Genomic DNA, 21,269 nt, shown 5'->3' with positions numbered 1-21,269 from the left:
TTTCGGGGTGTGTGTGTTGGGGGGGGGGGGGACAGTGCAGATGGACTCCTGCCCTGCCCTCCCCACCTGGGCCCAGAGGCCTGACTCTGCCTGCTCTTTGGTTGGGAACTCTGGGAGTAGGAGGGCAGGTCTGAGAGGAGGGAGTCTGGCTGGGCATGAGACAGGCCTCAGGGCGTCTGGAAGCTCACACCCTGCAATCGAGGGAAACCCCAGAGAGCAAACAGGGGAGGGGTGGGGGCAGGTAGGGCCATGATTACTGGGTGGGGTGTGGAGGCACCCATGGGAGGGAGGCTGGGCCCACCTTGGGGAGGTGAGGCAGGAGGGCAGATACCTAAAAACGGAGCTGATTTCATATAAATAGAATACCTGTTGGGTGTGTTTCCTTTTAAAGCTGGGATTTATTTCAGGGTTCCCTTCCTCAGCAAACAACCAGCGTGCCAGTCTGTGGTGGTTTCAGCCTGGCGACACGGGCGGCTGACCAGTCCGGTCATGGTGCCCTTCCTCTGGTGTCAGATGCAAAGGCCAATCCAGTTCTGCCTTTACTGACTGCCCATGGGGGCCTGGTCTGTGCTGAATGGGTCCCGGGAAGAAGCAGGTCCTGTCCCTGCCCCTGAGGGTGAGGCAGGCCTCCTCCAGGTTGTACAGGGGGGACAGGTTAACTCGGCCCTTGCCAACCAGGAAAGGCTCCAGGGTCTTGTGTAATCAGAGCTTTGAAGGATGAATATGAGTTTTTCAGAGTCTCCTTTTTTTTCTTATTACAAACAGTAAGCCCCTACTATGTGCTGGGTGTCAAACTCGTAATAGAGACACAGGACACAGGCCCTGCCCTGAGAGGTCCAGCAGGACAGTCATGTGAGTGGTGACCACATCTTAAATGTTAAAATAGAAGTGAGTGTAAGATGCATCAGGTGTTGGGGAGGGACCCATCCGTTCCTTGTGGGGACATAAGAATAAGGGTCTGCAAAGGACACTGGCTGGCTTGTCCTGGCCGTGGCTGAGGCCAGGGGAGCTGTGTGCAGCAGGAGAGTTGTGCTAAGAAATAGGTACTTGGGCCCAGCCGCCCTGGCTCAGTGGTTGAGCATCGACCCATGAACCAAGAGGTCACAGTTTGATTACCAAGAAGTCATGGTTTGATTCCTGGTCAGGGCACATGCCTGGGTTGCAGGCTTGATCCCCAGTGTGGGGTGTGCAGGAGGCAGCCAGTCAATGATTCTCTCTCATCGTTGATGTTTCTATCTCTCTCCTTCTCCCTTCCTCTCTGAAATCAATAAAAATATATTTAAAAAAAAGAAATAGGTACTTGGATTGGGCTTTCTTAGGTCCAACTGCTTAGCGAGTTGCCCCAGCAGCCGAGTGTGGGACTGGTGTTTTCAGTCCAGTTGTCTGTGGATGAGCCGTGTGCTTTGAACAATGGGATTCCAGCTCCTACTCCTTCGCGTACAAGCTGGCTGGCCTTGAGCCCCCCGCTTCACCTCTCTGAGCTCCATGTGCTCATGGTAACAGTGGTCGCATGACTCGGCAGGAGTGATGTGAGTAAATGAGACGTGTGCACAAGGTCTCCTGCAGTTTGCTGATAAAGAGATGCGTTCTCTCTCCTCCACAGGAGGCAGGACTGGTCGTGGGAGAGCCCGTGGAGGAAGGGACGGTGGTCTATACACCCAAGCCCACCGTTGCTGTCAGGGGTGTCTTTATGGGGAGGTAGCATTCTCTGGTGGGTCCCTGGACAGGAAGGGGTGCATCCCAATGGGAGGGTTGCCTGCCTTGACCCAGGCTTGGTTGTCACAGGGGTTGTCTGCGTAAGCCTGGCTCCTTTGTCTTTTTCTCTTCTGAATTTGGGCAATGCCAGCCTGTCTGTGACAAGTGTACCCCAACAGCCAGGGCTTGGCTCATCTGATCCCAGTTAGTTGGGGAGGAGGCCGAGGCTCTGAGATGGGACTGACCCGGGAGGCTGGCCTGCTCCAGGGATGGCGCTTCCTCTGATCTCCAGACTCCCACTCCGCAGGATGAAGCTGCAGCACCCCAACTGTTCACAGCACCGGTGGTCTCCTCGAGCGCCGGTGCTGATTTGGCCTTGATGCAGGCTGCCCAGGAGGACCGCCAACAAGATGGGCCTTGCCAAAGGCCCGTTACCTGCCAGTGCTCGGCATCCAAAATAGAATCTCGCGCGGCAAAGCCTTTAATTCCACGTGTCCCAACAGCAGGTCAGTGTAGGGATAACTATGATCTAACTGGTCTCGAGCTATAATTACGGAGTCAGGATAAAAAATTACAGGCATTGTGTGGGCTTGTTTTAAATATAACGTAATCCATACCGTCCTCTCTCTTATTTGCTAGACTTGAGGTGGAGTCTTTGGTGGTTGGCACAGGTTTTGCCTGACGTGTAGCAGATAAACATGGCCCTTGCCAAGTGGAAAGGACACAGCGGGAGGCCTCCCTGGACCCCTGACGCTCCTGACTGCCCACAGCCCACAGCCCACACGCGTCTGGGCAGTCTCTTTGTTGTTCACATCATCTGCATGTCGTATCTCCCCAACTGGCCGCCCTCCCTCCAGCCTCCCCCGGCCAGTCCACCAAAAACATCTTTGCAAAACACAGCTTTGATGCTTCATGGCGCCCCTCTGCCTACAGGGTAAATCCAAACCCAAGTCCCTTCATCTCTTGGCCCCAAACCACCTTTCAGCACCTATTTGGGAACAGCAGCTCTGAGTACATGGGACCTGGGGTGGCCCACATGGGTCACACTCAGGCCTCTCGGCTGGTGAGCTGAGTGTGGGTCTGGGCAGGTGACCTTGTCGATGTGACTCAGCTCCTCCACTATGAGTACAGGCTGTCCTGAGGGTGGAATGAGGTCACACACTCCTACGGTGACCCTAGGCATGTCCCTTTCCCTCACCAAGTCTCCCTTCACCTGGTAAAAGGAATCGATAGTCTAATCGCCTTTCAAATCGGTAAAGGTTTTTAAAGTGGTATTTTTTGGTGTAGTTGGTTGTGTTGTAAGGTGGGCAAGCAGTAGTTCAGCCTCTGGGAAACAAAGTAGAAATACACACGCAGAACAAGCTTATATCCTAGGAGTAGGAATCGAACCTAAGGGAAAAGTCAAACTGTGGACAAAGATGTATGTTTAAAGGATGTTTACTTCAATGTGTTTTTATGCTCTCGAAGAACTGAAAATATAAAATGCCCAATATTTAGGTAACAGTAAGTATTCATGGTGTATCCACTCAGAACACACTTAGGCACTCATTAGAAGTGTTTATAAAGAACATTTTTTATGTTGAAAATGCTTATATTTAAAGTGAATAAAACAGATACAAATTATATGTGTTTTTATGATAATAAAAACATACACGACCACAGGAAAAAAGTGGAGGTGGAAATATAGCAGCAGTTATCTTTGGTGACCTTACAGGGTTATATATTTTCGTCTTTCTGTATTTCCAAATATTTTAGAATAGGCATGCACTACTTTATAATCATTTTTAAAAGAGATGAGTGTTAAAAATGGTCTAAATAAAATGAGAAGCTAGAACTCGAAGTCTGAGTTTCTAGCTTTGAACAGCCTCCAATTGCAAGGTCCATGGTATCTGCGAGGTGACAGCGGAGACCGTCTGCCTCAGTGACGCGCAGCAGGTCCAGTGCCCGGAGTCGGCAACTCGCCGGCCACAGGCTCCCACGTGCATCTGCGCCGACTTCCCGCGAGGTCAGCTGCCTTTCTGAAGTCTTCCTGAAATCTCCCCAGGTGCCTCGGAACCTTCAACGCCGCTGGAAGTGGGCAGTGCGCCAGCCCGCTCTGTCCCTGCCGCACCATGGAGTGCTGGTGGCCGTGCATCCACTGCATCCACCGGGACAAGTGGGTTCCGCCTGAGAAGGGAGCTCTTTCTGCCACCTCGGGCCAGGGGCTCGGAGCAGGAAGAGAGGCTGAGCTGCGGTCACCGCTGTGGGCCCCTCTGCTATCCACATCTGGACTTTGGGGACCCACATCCCCCACTGCAGGACAAGCAGGTCCATTTGTCCTGAAGGTGGAGAGCTGGGAACACTTCATTGGCGGGGGTCACTGAGGGACAGCCTGGTCACTCCCGCCATTTCTCGGGAGATCAGCCCAGATGAGGCCACCTGAAGAGATAAGAGGGGTTCTTGAAGAGCCCCCAGAGGAAGAAAGGGGCCCATATGAGTTCGGTGGGGGAGAGAGGCCCTCTAGGCCAGGGGTCTAGCCAGCAGCTTGTCAGGGCCTGTCCAGGACCACCACAAACCAGCCACGTGCCTGCCCAGTTAGAAATCAGAGGAAGTCCCCGAATCAGAAGCTGGAAGACCATGGCAGACGGACAGGCTTAGAGAGAGGGAGCAAGATGACACACAGCAAGGGCAGAGGTGGGGAGAGGGACAGGCTGAGGCCCAGTGCAGGCAGGGAGGCCATCCCAGGAGTGAACTCCCAGGAGGAGACCAGCGCCCAGAACACTCATCCTGGCTGCAATCAGGGAATCGCAATTAGAGGAGCCGGTGTGCCACTTTACGCCTACTAAATTAGCACCCATTAACCAAATGATACCATCTCAGCTGCCAGCCTGTGGTAAAACCAGCTTAAACACACCGCCCGTGGCCCTGTAAATTAGCTTGGCCTTTTAGGCAAGAAATTGGGCAATACGGCTCCAGCGCTATTAAAACGCTCATCTCTCATTCTGTGGTAATTCCACTTCTTGGAATGTGTTGCAAGGAAATAATTCAACAGAAAAATGACAGGCTTGTACATCAGAGATGATGAGCGCAGTGTTACCCGTTATGGTCAATGGGCACCGGGAATGTTGTTTAAAATAGGGAATACGAAGGCTAAATAATAGCATTTAAGGATCCTTATGATATGTGCACAAAGCAGAAAATAACACTATCCGTATGAAATTAACAATGACACAAAACAGCCGCCTGGATGCCCGGCAGCCCCACCCTTGCTGGTGACCGGTGGTCCTCGGCGCCCGCTGGCCACACAGACACTCCTGTCTTCCCTAGGGGCCTCCCTGCCGCTCCCCGTCTGGAGCTCTCTAACCAAGAGGCCTAACCCACAGACCTCAGACTGGTGGGGAGACAGTCCTGGCCAAGCCTGCCCACCTAGGCAGCTGCCCTGGGGTCCTGGGGCGTCTGGGTGATGTTCGCTGGGTCACTCCAATGTCACACCTCACGGAGCCAAACCAGAACAGACACGGTGGAGTCGGGTCCTCCTTTAAGAAAAGGGATAAAGTGATGTTTCAGGCTTTGAAATGTGTTGCTATTTGGGAGCGCAGCACTCTGTGTAAGCCAGCTGAAGTCTGGGCTCCCAGCTGGGGCATCCTGGGGTGAAGGCACTTTAGAACAGACTGATGGCAAAGGAAGGAGTCGTGGGGCTCCCCTCCTGGCCTGCTCCCCAGGAGGCACAGCTGGGATTCTGAACTTGAACCACCAGTTCTCCCTCTTCCCCTCGTTTCTAGTGGCCGTCCCCGCAGTGGCAGTGACTGAGAACTCACTAACTCGAGGGTGAATGACAAGGGAAGAGACCACAGGGCATGAATGAGCATGTGTCACCAAACAATTCTTATTCAAAGCCTGTCTGGCTCTCCAAACATGCCCTTAATGGTGCTCCAGAGAAACCACGTCCCTGCCTCACAGGGGCTGAGGACATGCAGTGGCCATGCCTGTGTCCAGACAAGCCTAACCTTGTTCATTCAATCCATGCACAGGACTGAACACAGAGGCTTCATCATGGTCCCTGCCCTTGACGTGCTTTCAGTCTCAGGGAGAGGCAGGAGTAAACAAGGAAGAATAATTCAAGGAGGGATCACGTGGGTGCTGTGAAAAGGTTGCAGCCTTGGGGAGTGAGAACACCCAGGAAGTGGGCTCAGGATGGGGTGGAGGGTCCAGCAAGGCTCCCTGGGGAGGTAGAAATGGAGCAGGGCCTTGAGAACAGCAGGATTTTACCTGGAAAAGGGAACATCAGGGGCCAGGGGCAAGTGCAGGAGTCCGCCTCAGCCTTCCCAGCTTCTCACCTGGGGGCCTGCCAACGACCCATCCTGCCCAGACCTCTGAGGAGAGTGCAGTGGTGGTCTCAGCCTGATTCAAAGGTTGAGGGTCCTGAAACTGACCGTGACCGTTCATTCATTCCTTAGTTTGCTCGTATCACAAACACTTACTGCACACCTGCTCTGTGCTAGGCACTCTTGCAGGTTCTGGGGGATACAGTGACGAGTCAAGGTCTGTGTCCTTCCAATGGGGAAAATAGACAACAGACAAGTGACAAAATAAATTCACACTGGAGAAATATATAATAAGGGTTAGTGGATAAGAGTGATGAAGGTGGGGGAGTAGGAAGGGGTATTTAATCAGTAAAATCAATATCTGATTTAACATCTAAATGATGTGAAGAGGCAAACATCATTAAAAGAATCTGGGGGAGAACATTCTAGGCAGCACGCATGGAAAGTGCAAACACAGGGTTAAAATTGGCCTATTTAATGATTAGCAGGAAGGCCAGCAAGGTGGAGAAGGCATCAGGGGTGGGGTGGAGGGATAGGAGACTGGGCTGCAGGGCAGGCGCATGGGAACCACCGGAGGAGAACATTTCAAGGAGAGGATGGCTCCCAGTTTCAAATGCTACAGAAGGGTCGGTGAGGACGGGGCTGAGAAGAGGCCACTGGAGTTAAGACTGGGCACAGTAGGAATAGACCTTGGCAAGGACAGCTTTGGTGCAGCGAGGCTGCAAGGGTAGACAATGACATCAGGTGGGGAAGCTTAAGCAGCAAGGGCAGACAGCTCTTGGAGGAAGTCTGGGAGAGAATAAAATAAGATGAAGCATGGCTTAGGGGTAGGATAGGGTTGGATGGGGAAGAAGGAGTCCAGGCTGGGAACAGGGGAGATGTAGCAGGAGAGGGACAGGTGCCCCACGGACTTCCCACTTCTTTCTTCTCCTTTCCCCGCTCAGACCTCAGGCTTCCTGCGCCCTCCTGCCCAACAGGCATCTCTTCCCCAGTGGTGGCCTGGCCTCCACCTGTCCTTGCTCAGGGAGACAGCGCACTACTGCACGGCGGGCAGGCAGCCTAGTCCATGGTGGGGCTGGCTCCACGGTTAGAAAAGCTTTCCTTGGAGGTCGGACACAGACGTGGGACAGTGTTGGGACTTCAATGGGGCTGGGTTTTCTGTGTTTGGCTATAGATCTCATAATACGTTTAAGAAAATCTTCCTTCTGCTGAGCCCAAATGCGCCTCCTTGTAGCTTTTTTTTAAAAAATATATTTTATTGATTTTTTACAGAGAGGAAGGGAGAGAGATAGAGAGTCAAGAAACACCGATGAGAGAGACACATCGATCAGCTGCCTCCTGCACATCTCCTACTGGGGATGTGCCCGCAACCCAGGTACATGCCCTTGACCGGAATCGAACCTGGGACCTTTCAGTCCACAGGCCGATGCTCTATCCACTGAGCCAAACCAGTTTCGGCTCCTTGCAGCTTTTTACCCTTTGATTCTCATCCTGCTCTTGAGGCTTCCTTCAGACAGCGGAGGGCAGCGGGCCCACCTTGTTTTCCTGTCTCAGGCTTTAACATCCCTGCTCTTCTGGGGTCTCCAGGATTTCTCCTGAACACCCTGCAGCCTCACTAGCCTTTAACATAGATACATTACTAGGGGAACAGCTACCTATTCCTCTCCTACCAGCAGACGAGTGGTTAAGAGCCAGCCTGGGTTTGAATCCTGGCTCTGCTCCTCCCTAACAGGTAACCCTGGATAAGACACTTAAGTTCTCTCTGCCCCACGGTCCCCCGGATGCGTGGATTAGAATGTAGTGCTTCCAACAGTGTCCAGGGGAAAGTCAGTGCTCGGTGCATGTTTACTGCTCGCAGGTGTCAAAGCTCCTTTAGGAAGTGAATATAAAGCACAGGAGTCCCCCTAAATCAGTGGATCTCAACCTGTGGGTCGCTACCCCTTTGGGGGTCAAACGACCCTTTCATAGGGGTCGCCTAAGTACATCCTGCATATCAGTTATTTACATTACGATTCATAACAGTAGCAACATTACAGTTATGAAGTAGCAACGAAAATAATTTTATGGTTGGGGGTCACCACAACATGAGGAACTGTATTAAGGGGTCGCGGCATTAGGAAGGTTGAGAACCACTGCGCCTAAACCGACGTGGGCATGCCACATGGAGATGCTTCGATTTCCCCAGAGGAACCGGCATGGCCAGGGCCCGCTCCTGAATCAGAGGAAGCTGGTCTGAGAAAAACAAGGCCCGGGAAGCACCCCCAGGGTGTTTGAAAGTCAGAGACCAGAACCTAGTCCAGTACGGAGAATGCAAAGTAGCCGCAGCAAAGCCATCTGGAGAGTTCCCTCAGAAGCTGTCATTCCTGCGGGCAAGTGAGTGGGATCTTCTGTCAACAACTGTCCCCTCGGGCCTCTGTCCTGCTTGGCTCTCGGCCTAGGTTTCTGGTCGTCCAAGAATCAGCCTTCACTGCTGTGCAAGGGTGGTCTGACCTCTGCTGTCCACTGAGTGTCATGGCACCAACGTGAAGACGGCCATGAGACCTCAGACATGCACTTTCTCCAACTGTTTTGACAGTGTCTCCCAGTATGAATATATTTCACACGGTAACTATACACGAAGTTCTCACAAAGCCATTCTTATCTTTAATGTGTGTGAGCACTCTGATAGACTCTACATTTTTCTATTTTATTTCAATAATAAGAAAAAGGCTGCCCTAACCGGTTTGGCTCAGTGGATGGAGCGTCGGCCTGCGGACTCAAGGGTCCCAGGTTCGATTCCTGTCAAGGGCATGTACCTTGGTTGTGGGCACATCCCCAGCAGGGTGTGTGCAGGAGGCAGCTGAATTGATGTTTCTCTCTCATCGATGTTTCTAACTCTCTATCGTTCTCCCTTTCTCTCTGTGAAAAATCAATAAAATATATTTTTAAAAAAAGAAAAAGGCTGATTGCAACCCACAGAATTGGTGTCACAGCCCCAGATTTTCTCCTGAAGTTCACGAGACATTACTGAGTTGGTTCCCTAGTTCCCCAATTCCAGTCAGTGTGCACCATGTCCCTGTCACACCTTCGGCCACACTGAAGGCTAACTGCTCATGTTTTCTTTAAACCAGTGCACTGAAACATTGTTAAACACCCACTAGAGCAGTGGTTCTCAACCTTCTGGCCCTTTAAATACAGTTCCTCATGTTGTGACCCAACCATAAAATTATTTTCGTTGCTACTTCATGACTGTAATGTTGCTACTGTTATGAATCGTAATGTAAATATCTGATTGCAGGATGGTCTTAGGCGACCCCTGTGAAAGGGTCGTTCGACCGCCAAAGGGGTCGCGACCCACAGGTTGAGAACCGCTGCACTACAGCGTAAGTAAAACAGCGGTGAAATTACACATTTGTGGGCTAGCTGCATTTCCCCCCAATACACACTGAATAAATATTCAGTGACCAACAAGGTGCTCTCACTCTGGGCCTCAGCTTTCTCATTAAGTAAAACAAAGATATTAGAATAGATTGATGGTTTTCAAGGGTTTTATTTTAGCATCCGGGCCCTTTTGCAAATGAATTCTCATTATCAGGCAAAAAGCAGGCCTGCTCTACAAAGGACAAAGCTCTGATCAGCCCTCTGAAACCAACAGATATGAAGGCGAGTAAAGACATCCAGGACAATGTCCCCTAGGGATCTGCAAAGACAGAGGTTTTCTGCAGACAAGGGCAGGTTCTCATATCCTCCAGGCCTTGATCAGATCTCAGCTCTAAGGAATTCAAACCTCTTCACAGTGGTGCACAGGAAAGAATAAAGCTTACAGCAAGTCAGAGTACATTCGTACTGAAACGTGTGCACGAAACACCTTTATATTGTAAAAGAAAATACTGCCCTGCACTTGGGCTGGGTCAGGGATGTTTTGGGGATGTAATCCACAAACCTCTTCTTGGGAATCAAATATATTTCTGACAAAATGCTTAAGCAATTTTCTGGTGAATTTTCATGGTAATAAGACTTCTGAGAAATCAGTTACCTATGTGCTCAGCTTTGGGAGGGACCCAACGGCCTTTATCTGTCTTTCAATAAATGTAATAATTCTTAACCAGAACTTTTTTCTTATCTAACCATTCTCTTTTCCTATACAATGTCCTTGCCAATAGGTACTTGTTGAATTGACCAGGTAAAAGCCTCTTCCTTTGCCATGAGATTGAAATACCTTTCCTCCCCTAGCATATAGCTGGACCCCCTGACCTTTCCTAGAATAACATCTAGGCCTCAGTTGTACTTCAGCTCCAGGCCCAGAAAAGCAACAAAACCAGCCACTGCTGACCTCAGGACTAGCTGCGTGGCATAATGACCCCCTGCCCTGGTGCCGGCCAATCAATCAATAGAGACCACAACCCTGAATGGACATACCTGGAAAGCTACTGGGTATTCTATTGAGATCTTCCCCTGGAACCTCCCCTAAAATCTCCACCCTTAAAACCCTTAGGACAGAGGACCCAGTGGGCTCTGCCTCCCAGGGGCACACCCCCACCTTTTCCTTCCCCTCCCCTTCCCCTCCACACCCAGGCACTTAACCATTAGCTCCCTCACTCCCAAGCGCCTTCCTTTACCTCTATAACTTGCTTCCTAAGCCCATTTCTTCCAGGAATTACTTTTTCTACCTCTGGAATTTACCCAATAAATGTTCTCTTACCGAGAAAAAAAGAAAGAAAAAAGCACTTTGACACGGAGTTATAAACTGTCTTAAGCATTCCCCTCCCTCCATTCATTCCGTTAAGCGCCCAGCCTGTTTTGTCTTCAGACGGAAAGTATAGTGTCAGTCACTGTAACTGACTGGGTGCTTAATGTGTTAATGGTGTGATTTACTCTGATATTTTCTGCTCTGTTCTATTTTATTTTTAAAAATGCTAATTGTGACCCACTAAATTGAGCTCACCAGTATTTAATGGTTTTGACTGGAAGCTTAAAAGCCATGGGGATAGCAGTCTATTAAGACAGAAACACGTTGCTGCCATTAAGAAATGAAACGAGAGAAGGAAACCAGGTAAGATAAAGGCCAAAAAGTGCTTACTTTTCCTGAATACCTGGCACAGGGCAGGAATTGAGTAACTGTCTTTTGAAACTTAAAAAAATAATTAAAAATTTAATCATTCCCCAAGCCACAAACTTTGAGAATATGTTTGCAATGCAAATGAGAATTTGTACTCAGAATACTTAAATGATTCAAACCTCAAGAAGACAAAGAGCCCGACCTGTGTGGCTCAGTGGTTGAGTGTCAACCCATGAACCAGTGTACCAAGAGAGAGAGCTGCACAGAGAGAGGGCTGGAGATGAGCAGAGGTTCCCCTGAGTATTCAGCTGAGTACTGATTATCACATCCATGTGAGGACAGGAAAAAAAAAAGTACCTGAAAGGAGAAGGAACACTCCCCAAAGCTCACATAATGCTGAGGATCGTGCCTATTCCCACCAGCCAAGGTGGAAAACCCCATAATATCAGAGTATTCAGGAGAGTTTTGCCTTAGTAATGTGAAACAATCAGCCTTTGATTTAACACTACTCTGGACCTACTGAACAAAATTTAAAATCCTTTTATTTATTTATCTGGGGGGAGGGGAGAGAAACATTAATGTGAGAGATACACATGGATTGGTTACCTCCCACACCCTCCCTGACTGGGGCCAGGGATCGAACCTGCAACCCAGGTACGCGTGCTTGACTGAGAATCAATCCACTTGACTGAGAAGCAACCTGTTGGTGCACAGGCTGATGCTCTATCACTAAGCCAGACCAGCCAGGGCCCCAATGAACAAAATTTAAATGCAAGACCTGAAGAGAATAAAATTGTTTCCAAGTAACTTAAGGGTGTCCTAGAACAAATTTTAAGAATGTTTATAAGAATATGAAAATATCCAACACTCAACCAGGTAAAATTAATTTGTCTGGTCTGGAAACAAAAATTACCAGGCATGCAAAGAAACAGAAAAATACAACTCATAATGAAGAAAATCATCAATCAATGAAAACTGACCCAGAAATAACACAGATAATAGAATTAGTAGACAAAGACAATAAAATAGCTATTGTAACTATGTTGCATATGTTCAAGAAATAGAGGAAAGGAATATGTCTGATAGATATAAAAAGGATATATGGAAAATATGAAAAAGACACAAAATGAATTATGAGAGGTTATTCAGATTTAAAAAAAATACCACTGGATGGTACTTATGACAAATTAAACTTGCAGATAAAAGAGTAGTGAACTTGAAGACATAGCAATAGAAACTGTACAGTAAAATACAGAGATAAAAAACTGAGGAAAAAAGAAAGAGAACATTAGTAAGCTGTGGGACAGCATTAAGTGGCCTAATATACCTTTAATTGGAATACATTAGGATAGTGTGGCAGAAAAAATATTTTAAGGAATAAAAGCCCAAAATTTTCCAAACTTAATGACAACTATAAAACCACAGATCCTAAAAACACAATGAAGCCCAAGTACAAGAAACATGAAGAAAACCACACAAAGGCTCATCATAATCTAATTGCTTAAAACTAATGATATACAGACACAGTCAATGAAGTCATACAGAAGCCTTTGTACAGAGGAATAAGATTAGGATAGAGCAAGATTTCTTGTTGGAAATAATGCAAGTCAGAAAGCAGTGGAATTAACACTTTTTAAGTATTAAAAGGAAAATAATATAAGAATTCTTTACCCAGAAAAACTGTATTTCAAAAATGAGGGCAAAATCAAGACTTCATTGAACATACAAAAATTGAAAGAATTCATCATCGGCAAGCCTATACTAGAAGAAATGACTAAGAAAGTCTTTGAACCCTGGCTGGTATGGTTCAGTTTGTTTAGTGTCATCCCATACACCAAAAGGTTGCAGGTTTGACTCTTGGTCAGGGCACATACCTAAGTTGCAAGTTCAATCCCCAGTCAGGGTACATGTGGGAGGCAACCAAGTGATCCCTCTCTCTCTCTTTCCCTTCCCCTCTCTCTAAGATCAATGATGCATATTCAAAGGTGAGGATTTAAAAAAAAGTCTTTGAAGCAGAAGGAAAATGCTACCAGATGAAAATCTGGGTCTACACAAAATTAAGAGTACCAAAATTGCTAACTATGTGAATAAAGAGCTTTAAAAAAATTATTTAAATTTCTTTAAAAGCTAATCAACTGTTTAAAGCAAATATGCTAACAGTGTACTGTGAGGTTTATAACATGTATGACAACAATAGAAAAAAGGTCAGGAAAAATGGAAGTATACGTTTGTAAGGTTCTTGTACTATACTAGAGGCCCAGTGCATGAAATCATGCACTGGGTGGTTGGGGGGGGGGGGGGGGGGCGGGGCTCAGCCCGGCCTGTGCCCTCTCACAGTCTGGGACCCCCGAAGAGGGAGGCCCAATGCTCTGCCCACCCGCCACAGCCCACCGGTTGGTGGCCTGGGCCTCCTTCTGCCGGGCAATCATGGGGCGATGGCCATGTTCCCACCAATCACACCCACCTTGGCTGGCCTGGCACCAGTGGGTGTCATAGGATGGTAGTCCGACGGTTGTTCCACTGTTCGGCCGTTTGGTTGATTTGCATATTACACTTTTATTATTATAGATGTCAAGTAACATAACATCATGTGAAGGTAGAATATGATGTTAAAAATGTATACTATAAACCCTACTGAAACTACTAAGATAAAACAAAAAGAGTAAATAAGCCAATAAAGGAGATGAACTAATTAAAAAATATTAAATTAATACAAAAGAAAAGGAAACAAAGACTAGAGCGAACAAATAGAAAACAAACAGCTAAATTTAAGCCCAACTATATCAATAATTACAGAAAACATAAATTGTATAAAGGTTCCCATATTAGCAAAAATTATTAGGTTGGATTTAAAAGGCACCAAGATCCAACTATATAATACAACAAATCCATTTTAAATATAAAGATACAAGTAGGCTGAAAGTAAAAGGGTGGGGAAAGATGCGCCATCCTAACAATAATAGAAAGAAAGCTGGATGGGGCGGGGCAGAAACCAGGTGGAGGGGGGCAATAGGGGGAAATAGGAGAACATCTGTAATACTCTCAACAATAAAGATTTTTTAAAAAGGAAACTGGAGTTCCTATGTTAATATCAAATAGAATAGACTTCAGAGTAAAGAATATTATCGGGAAACAAGAAAGTCACTTCAGCCATGGCCAGATTGCTCGGTGGTTAGAGTGTCAGACCGAAGGATCCTGGGTTTGATTCCCAGTTAAGGGATTAAGAGCTGGGAGACAACCAATTGATGTGTCTTTCATGTCGATGTTTTGTGGGGGCTTTTTTTTTTCCCTCTCTCTCCTCCTCCTTCCCCCTTTCCACTCTCTAAAAATCAATGGAGCTCTAGCTGGTTTGGCTCAGTGGATAGAGCGTCAGCCTGGGGACTGAAGGGTCCCGAGTTCGATTCTGGTCAAGGGCACATGCCCAGGGTTGCAGGCTCGATCCTCAGTAGGGGGCATGCAGGAGGCAGCTGATCAATGATTCTCTCTCATCATTGATGTTTCTATGTCTCTCTCTACTCTCCCTTCCTCTCTAAAATCAAAAAATATATTTTTAAAAATCTCTCTATATAAAAGCCTAAGCGACCATCACAACCAAACAGACGACTGAACAGGCTGCGTGGGGGGACTAGGCTGGCAGGGGGTTAGTGAGGGATGACCAAACGACTGAGCAGCAGGCTGCGTGGGGCGACCAGGCCTGCCGGGGGGGGGGGGGGGGGGGGGAGCAGTTGAGGGCAACCAGACCGGCAGAGGGGGGTGACCAGGCTGGTGGGGGAGCCAGATGGGGGTGACCAGGCTGGCATGTGGGGCAGTAAGAGGTGACCAGGCTGGCGGGGAGCCAGTTAGTGGTGACCAGGCCGGCGGGGGGGGGGGGGGGGGGCAGTTGGTGGCAACCAGGCCGGTGGGGTGGGCAGTAAGGGGCGATCAGGCAGGCAGGCAAGTGAGCAGTTAGGAGCAGTGGTCCTGGATTGTGAGAGGGATGTCCGACTGCCGGTTTAAGTCTGATCCTGGCAGTCAGACATTCCCCCGAGGGGTCCCGGATTGGAGAGGGTGCAGGCTGGGCTGAGGCGGGGACCGTCCCTTCCCCCCCAACCCCCACCCCCCGTGCATGAATTTCGTGCATCGGGCCTCTAGTAAAATAATAAAAATCAATGGAAAAGTATCCTCAGAGGAGGATACAAAAAAGTCATTTTATAATGATAAAGGGGCCAATTTATCAAGCAGAAATGATGATGCTAAATGTTTATGCACCTGATAACAGATCTTCCAAATACTAACGAGATGTTTTTGGGGCCTCACAGGAATGACAGTGCTTTGCAGGATTCCATATAAATAGAGTCTCTATTTCTTCTTTTTCTATTTTTAGTATCATCTATTATGCTCACTGTAAATTAAACGTAAGGACACTACACCTACCTTTATATGGTTATCAAAAGAAACCATCCTGGGAGGCAGTAAATAGTGGTTGCAAGTGGATAGCGGTGGCAAGTTATTTTGGCTTCTCTGGACTTCAGTTTTTCCATCTGTATCATGAAGGTCAACTATTTTGGAAAAAAAAAAGTTTAAACAGTGACTTTTTCCCCAGCCTATTAACATGTTGAACCCATATAAGCACGTGGAACCATGGAGGCTGGGTCAACTATCCAGGGCTTGGGCACTGGTACTAGCCATACTGGGATGGGAGCAATAGCAAGGATGGAGGACCCGGAATCCTAGGAGATCTAAATGAGAACTTGAGCCAAATACCTTGCTGGTCAGGCTCTTAGTTCTTCCCCTGACTTGTGTGATCTGGGGAAAGAGTATTCTATTAACAACAGTCTTTCACTTGAAGCATTTTCAACAACTGACAGCAAATATAGATGTGAATTTTGTAAGCTGCCCTCAGCTTATATGTAAATGAACGGATTATGGGGAGAATGACAGGTGCTGACTTGTACTTATTTAATTTGTCAAAGTGACCTGATTGGCAACAACCGAAGGCAAATGACAGCTATTTCCTAGCTCAACAAATCTGAGGGATTAGTAGATGGAGCCATTAGCGGCTTTCTTGGATGGCAATGGAGGGGACGGTATTGCTCTCTGCTCTTCATTGCACACAAGTGCTCAGCATTATATACCAGGTCACAGGTACAACAGCACCTGGGCTCCTTTGAAGCTTTCGAGAGAGGACTCTGTGGGGAGAATGCTGACACACAATATGCGTAGCAAACGCAGCAGGTACATTAAAACTGTGACAGATATAAGCTGTCGGACAGACATAAGCTGCTTTAATATACAGGATCATCTTGAGCTGTGGGATCTGATGTGTAAACCAGTATGTATCTTGTCAACATCCTTTTTTTCCTGTCTCTTGTCTTTTTGACACTTTCTTGCTTTGAAACATGGATAAATGACATTTGGAGGAAGAAACCTAGGTAACAAGGATAACAAAAAGAAAGAAGGTACCATAGTTCTGTATCTTCCCAGGAGAATCAATTATCTAGAAACCTAGCATTTGGCTTTTTCACAGTAACCTTCCAACCAGTCTTACAGGTACTACTAAGAAGGGGGAATCAAAGCAGGTAACACAGTACAGTCTAGAAGGATATACTCCAGGTTGCTGACACTATTTCCAAAGGATGAAAATGGAAAGGGATGATGACAAATTATTACATTTTCTTTACACATCTTTGAATTATTTCATCTGTTACATTAAGCACATATCACTTTTGTAATATACATTAATAAAGAACCATTGATACAGAAAGCAACCACCTTATTCATTTAAAACAAACACAAAAAAAACACTGATCAAGAGAGTGTTTGTATATAATGTACATGGTCTGTCATATTTACAAGAACCAGTAAGCTCACTGAAGACTAAAATGCCAAAGTCTAATTATTAGTTAACAGCAGATGTTTTATGAGGCAGGAGCATGAGGGGAGCCTCTGGGTTTGTAACTTTCCTCTTGCCTGAGCCCCTATTCTACTGGGCAGCCCAGTGCCCTCCCCTGTAATTAAATGAAGTCACGTGGGTGATGACTTAGCACAGTGTCTGGAACCAGCTAGTACTCTACCTCACAAAAAGGTCCCACAGAATCAAGGTCAATTACCTCCTGTTAGATGGGGATCAGCTTCCTCCTGGGGTAAATATCACATAAATTATTGAAAGCAGAGATGTATGGTCTCCTCAAAGGGCAACATATCCCTCTCCTCTGAGAGCTCCTGCCTGAGATGTGACATAGGTCACTACCTCTAAACCTCTCCCACAGTATAATCCTATGATGAGTGGGGTGCTTCCTCAATGGATCATGCTTTAGAATCGTCAGGGTTTTTCGACCTTGGTCCTATAGAGATTTCGGACCCAGTGTTTCTTTGTTGTCGGGGGCTGGGTAGGGGGTGACCTGTGCATTGTAGGATGTTTGGTAGCATACAACATACCAAACTGCTCAAGCCAAAACTTTACCCACTAGATGCCAGCAGTATCCAACCCCCACAGCTGTGACAAAAATATCTCTAGACACTGCTAAGTGTCCATCGTGGGGCAAAATTGTCCCTAGTTCAGAACCACTGCCATAGATCAATTTCGTTGTTCTTCAGCTATCCCATAAGAACCTGGGGCTAGGACTACACATTAATGTCCATGTGCCCCACCTCCACCCCCACAAAACTTGAACTTTTATACTTTGTTTTAAGACGTGTGAAAGTCAAGTTTCCTGAAGCATTTATCTAACATTTTAGTGCAAATGTTCTCACTTATGGGTGGCTGCCAAAGGACAATAGGCAAGGAAAAATTAGGTAGGTCAAGCCAGGCCCTGTGGGGATGAGAGGGAGGGAAGAGGTGTTCAGGGAAAACTGAAGAAAAAGATCTCAAATTCACTCGGGCAGCATAAAATGAGTGAGACAGGCTGGCAGAAGATTGCTGCTCAGTCGTACGGCTTTAAATACCATCTGTGTACTGATGACCCCACATTTTATATTTCTTTGTTGTTGTTAATCCTCACCTGCCCTTGACCAGGAATTGAACCCATGATTCCCCAGTGCTCTGGCCAACACTCCAACCACTGAGCCACACCAGCCACGGCCCACATTTTATATTTCCAATCCTCACCTCCCTCATGGTAGCCAGCGTCTTGCATTCAACTGCCACTCCATGTCTCCATTTGGGTCTTATACAGGAATCTCAAACTCAGCACGGCCCAAACGGAACTGATTTTCCCTCCTAAACCTGATCCTCCTCCGGTATTTCTCATAAATGGCCAGACCACCGTACCACAAACTGCTCAAGCCCAAACTGAAGTCATCCTTGATTCTCCTATTCCTCCTTCCCTCACCTCCATATCCATCGGTCATGTCAGCTCTGCCTCCAAAACCCATCCCTAATCTGCCTCTTTTCTCTAGCTCCACTCCTGCCACCCTAGTATGAGCCACTATCATTTCTCACTAGACCACGGCATTCGCTTCCTAACGAGTTCTTGTTTTCTTGCTTGTCCCCTACATCATCAGGTTTTCTCAATATCACACTATTGATATATTGGGCTAAGCAATTCTTTGTTTGGTGTATATGGTGGGGAGGGGCTGTCTCATGAACTGTAGGATGTTTAGCAGCATCCCTTGCCTCCAACCACCAGATGCCAGCAGCAAAACTCTCCCCCATCCCCCGCCCAAACTGTGACAAACGAAAATGTCTTCAGACATTGTGAGGGGACAGAACCACCCCCCAGCTGAGAACCACGGGCCTGCATCCTACACACAGAAGGCAGGATATTTTAAAAATATAAATTGCATCATGTTACTCTTGGGCTAAAAACCCTCCTACGTCTCTCCATTGACCTTACGGTAAAACCCCTGCTCGCCTGGCTTATAAGACCTCTACGAACCGGCTCCTGCCTACTTCTCTAACATCCTCTCTTCCATGCCATGACTCCCTCGTTAAACTCCAGCCACATGGGTTTTTCTGGTCCTTAAACATTCCAAGCTTGCACCCATCCACTCTTTGCACTTGCTGTTCCCTCTGCCAAGAATACACTCTTTCCAGGTCTTTGCCTGGCTCAGTGTTCATGCACAGAAATCTCAGCTCCAATGGTGCTTAGTCAGCAAGGCCATCCCTGACTGTCCTATCTGAAGAGCCCACTGACCTCCATTCTCTGCCACATTACTGGTTCATTTCCTCCACAGTGCTACTTACAATAGAGAACTGTCTTGTTCTCCTGGAGAGCCAGACCCTGTCTATCTGGCTCTCTGCTATAGCTCTAGTGCTAGAATACCATCCGGGATAGAGTAGGTACTCAAAATGTCCTCCCCTCCACCTCCTCATATCTCAGGTCAAGTTTCCCTTCTAAGATTATTCTCTGCACACATCCCAACGAAGGATCGAACTGGCAACCTGGGCATGTGCCCTGACTGGGAATCGAACCAGAGACCCTTTGATGCTCAACCCACTGAGCAACACCAGCCAAGGCTCTAAGACAGCGGTTCTCAACCTGTGGGTCGCCAACCTGTGGGTTGCAACCCCTCTGGAGGTCGAACAACCCTTTCACAGGGGTCGCCTAAGACCATCGGAAAACACATATATAATTACATATTGTTTTTGTGATGAATCACTATGCTTTAATTATCTTCAATTTGTAACAATGAAAATACATCCTGCATATCAGATATTTACATTACGATTCATAACAGTAGCAAAATTACAGTTATGAAGTAGCAACAAAAATAATTTTATGGTTGGGGGTCACCACAACATGAAGAACTGTATTAAAGGGTCACAGCATTAGGAAGGTTGAGAACCACTGCTCTAAGATTATTCTTTTTTTTTTTTTTAAAGAAAATATCTTACTTTGTTAATTTTAATTTAATTGCAGAAAGGGAGGGAGGGAGTGGGAGAGATAGAAACATCAATGAGAGAGAATCATTGATCAGCTGCCTCCTGCACACCCCCTATTGGGAATCGAGCCTGCAACCCAGGCATGTGCTCCTTGACTGGAATCGAACCCGGGACCCTTCAGTCTACAGGCCGATGCTTTAACCACTGAGCCAAACCAGCTAGGGCTCTAAGATTATTCTTGACTGGTGACCTTCATTTCTAACTATATTAGAACTATGTTAAAAAGTACAGCTGGGGTTACCATGTACAGGGCTTAGTACAAAAAAAAACACCCAAAACCTGCTTATTTTGAAACAAACAAAGGCCAATTACTGAACGAGTGAAAGTCTGTTCCACGCCCCTCAGGTTTTTAGCAGGCATATAATCACCCTACTGGCACCATTTCTGGTTGCATCCAGTCCCTAGGCAGTGAAGGGACTATGAATCTCAAACTCACCTGGTTCAGAGGTTCAAACAGCCTCTTATCCATCAACTCAATTTATACAGGAGAATGGACCTGGACACTTGTGCTGGCTTCCAGTTAAAACAGTTGCCTGGGTCGAAGGCAGGAAGGTCCAAGGTGCAGCGTGGGCAATAAATGTTGGCTGAGTCCGGAAACTGCAGATTGGCCGTTTCTTAGGCTGATGTATAGGCGGTTGCTCTGATTGGTCCACCTGGCAGCTTGGTGGCTGCAAACTGGAGGCAATGTGGTCCTGGCCGAGGGCCATGGCCCTTCCGTGGCCTTTGGGAAGTGTTTCATCGGGACATTTTTACATTCTGGCTGGCTGCCGTCTTGTCCCTCCGGGGAGGGCTCTCCACGCGGTGCAGAGACGTCTCCACGCGCAAGGACGAGGCCCTGACGTGGCGGGAGGACGTTTCTGTGCGCTGCGAGGAGGTTTCCACGTGCTGGGAGGACACCTCGAGGATGCGAGGAAGCCGCTTCCCAGAGGGGACCTGGGTGGTCTCCACCTGCCGGGAAGACGTGTGCACCCGCCGGGAGGAGGTCTCCACGCGGTGGGACGAGGTCTCCACGCGGACCGTCGATGTCTCCTTGTAGCGGGTGGTTTCCACCAGGGGCGAAGCGGTCTTTCCCCGAAGGGGTGAGGCCATTCTACGGGTGGAAAGCGGGTGGGAGGCCACGAGACCTCGGGAGGCCCCACAGCCTAACACTCCCCGAGAGTCTCGCCTCTGGGTTACATCACAAGGGAAGGGATGATGTCACAATGGCGTGTCACGTCACCGCAGGCACAAGGGTGGACGAGAGCGCCCAACACCATGGCATGCAGGCACCGGGTTCTGCCGGGCTTTTCTCTCCCTTGCAAATACCGGGTCCTGCACCGCGCCCTCGCCTTTAGGGGGTCCGCGCAGGCGTGTCAGCTGAGCCCGGGCG

General features: G+C 47.8%; 2 protein-coding genes across 2 annotated transcripts in view; one reads left to right on the top strand and one right to left on the bottom strand.

Annotated features, from left to right (window-relative positions):
- SLC13A5 (solute carrier family 13 member 5) overlaps positions 1 to 3,971 on the top strand; it is a 34,835-nt gene extending 30,864 nt beyond the window's left edge. The window contains exon 11 of the mRNA XM_070393891.1: positions 3,740 to 3,971. Within this exon, the coding sequence (XP_070249992.1) occupies positions 3,740 to 3,865 (126 nt within the window). The 3' untranslated portion in view covers positions 3,866 to 3,971. The remainder of the gene's footprint in view (positions 1 to 3,739) is intronic.
- On the bottom strand, positions 3,142 to 21,236 carry CUNH17orf100 (chromosome unknown C17orf100 homolog). The gene is made up of 4 exons (XM_070393893.1): positions 20,337 to 21,236; positions 15,451 to 15,575; positions 5,060 to 5,210; positions 3,142 to 4,113 (listed from the first exon to the last, which is right to left on the bottom strand). The coding sequence occupies exon 1, from the start codon at positions 20,987 to 20,989 to the stop codon at positions 20,636 to 20,638; it is 354 nt and encodes a 117-aa protein (XP_070249994.1). The 5' UTR covers positions 20,990 to 21,236; the 3' UTR covers positions 3,142 to 4,113; positions 5,060 to 5,210; positions 15,451 to 15,575; positions 20,337 to 20,635.
- Between the last annotated feature and the right edge of the window lie 33 nt (positions 21,237 to 21,269).

The sequence above is a fragment of the Myotis yumanensis genome, unplaced genomic scaffold, assembly GCF_028538775.1.
Source record: "Myotis yumanensis isolate MYYU_CA2020_CCGP unplaced genomic scaffold, mMyoYum1.0.hap1 SCAF_16, whole genome shotgun sequence".
In the NCBI taxonomy this organism is placed as follows: Eukaryota; Metazoa; Chordata; class Mammalia; order Chiroptera; family Vespertilionidae; genus Myotis; species Myotis yumanensis.
Note: the sequence above shows the minus strand (reverse complement) of the source record. Positions and strands in the feature narration are given on the sequence as shown.

Coding starts and splice junctions, on each gene's coding strand:
- CUNH17orf100 (XM_070393893.1), bottom strand. CDS start 20,989: ATGGCCTCACCCCTTCGGGGAAAGACCGCTTCGCCCCTGGTGGAAACC.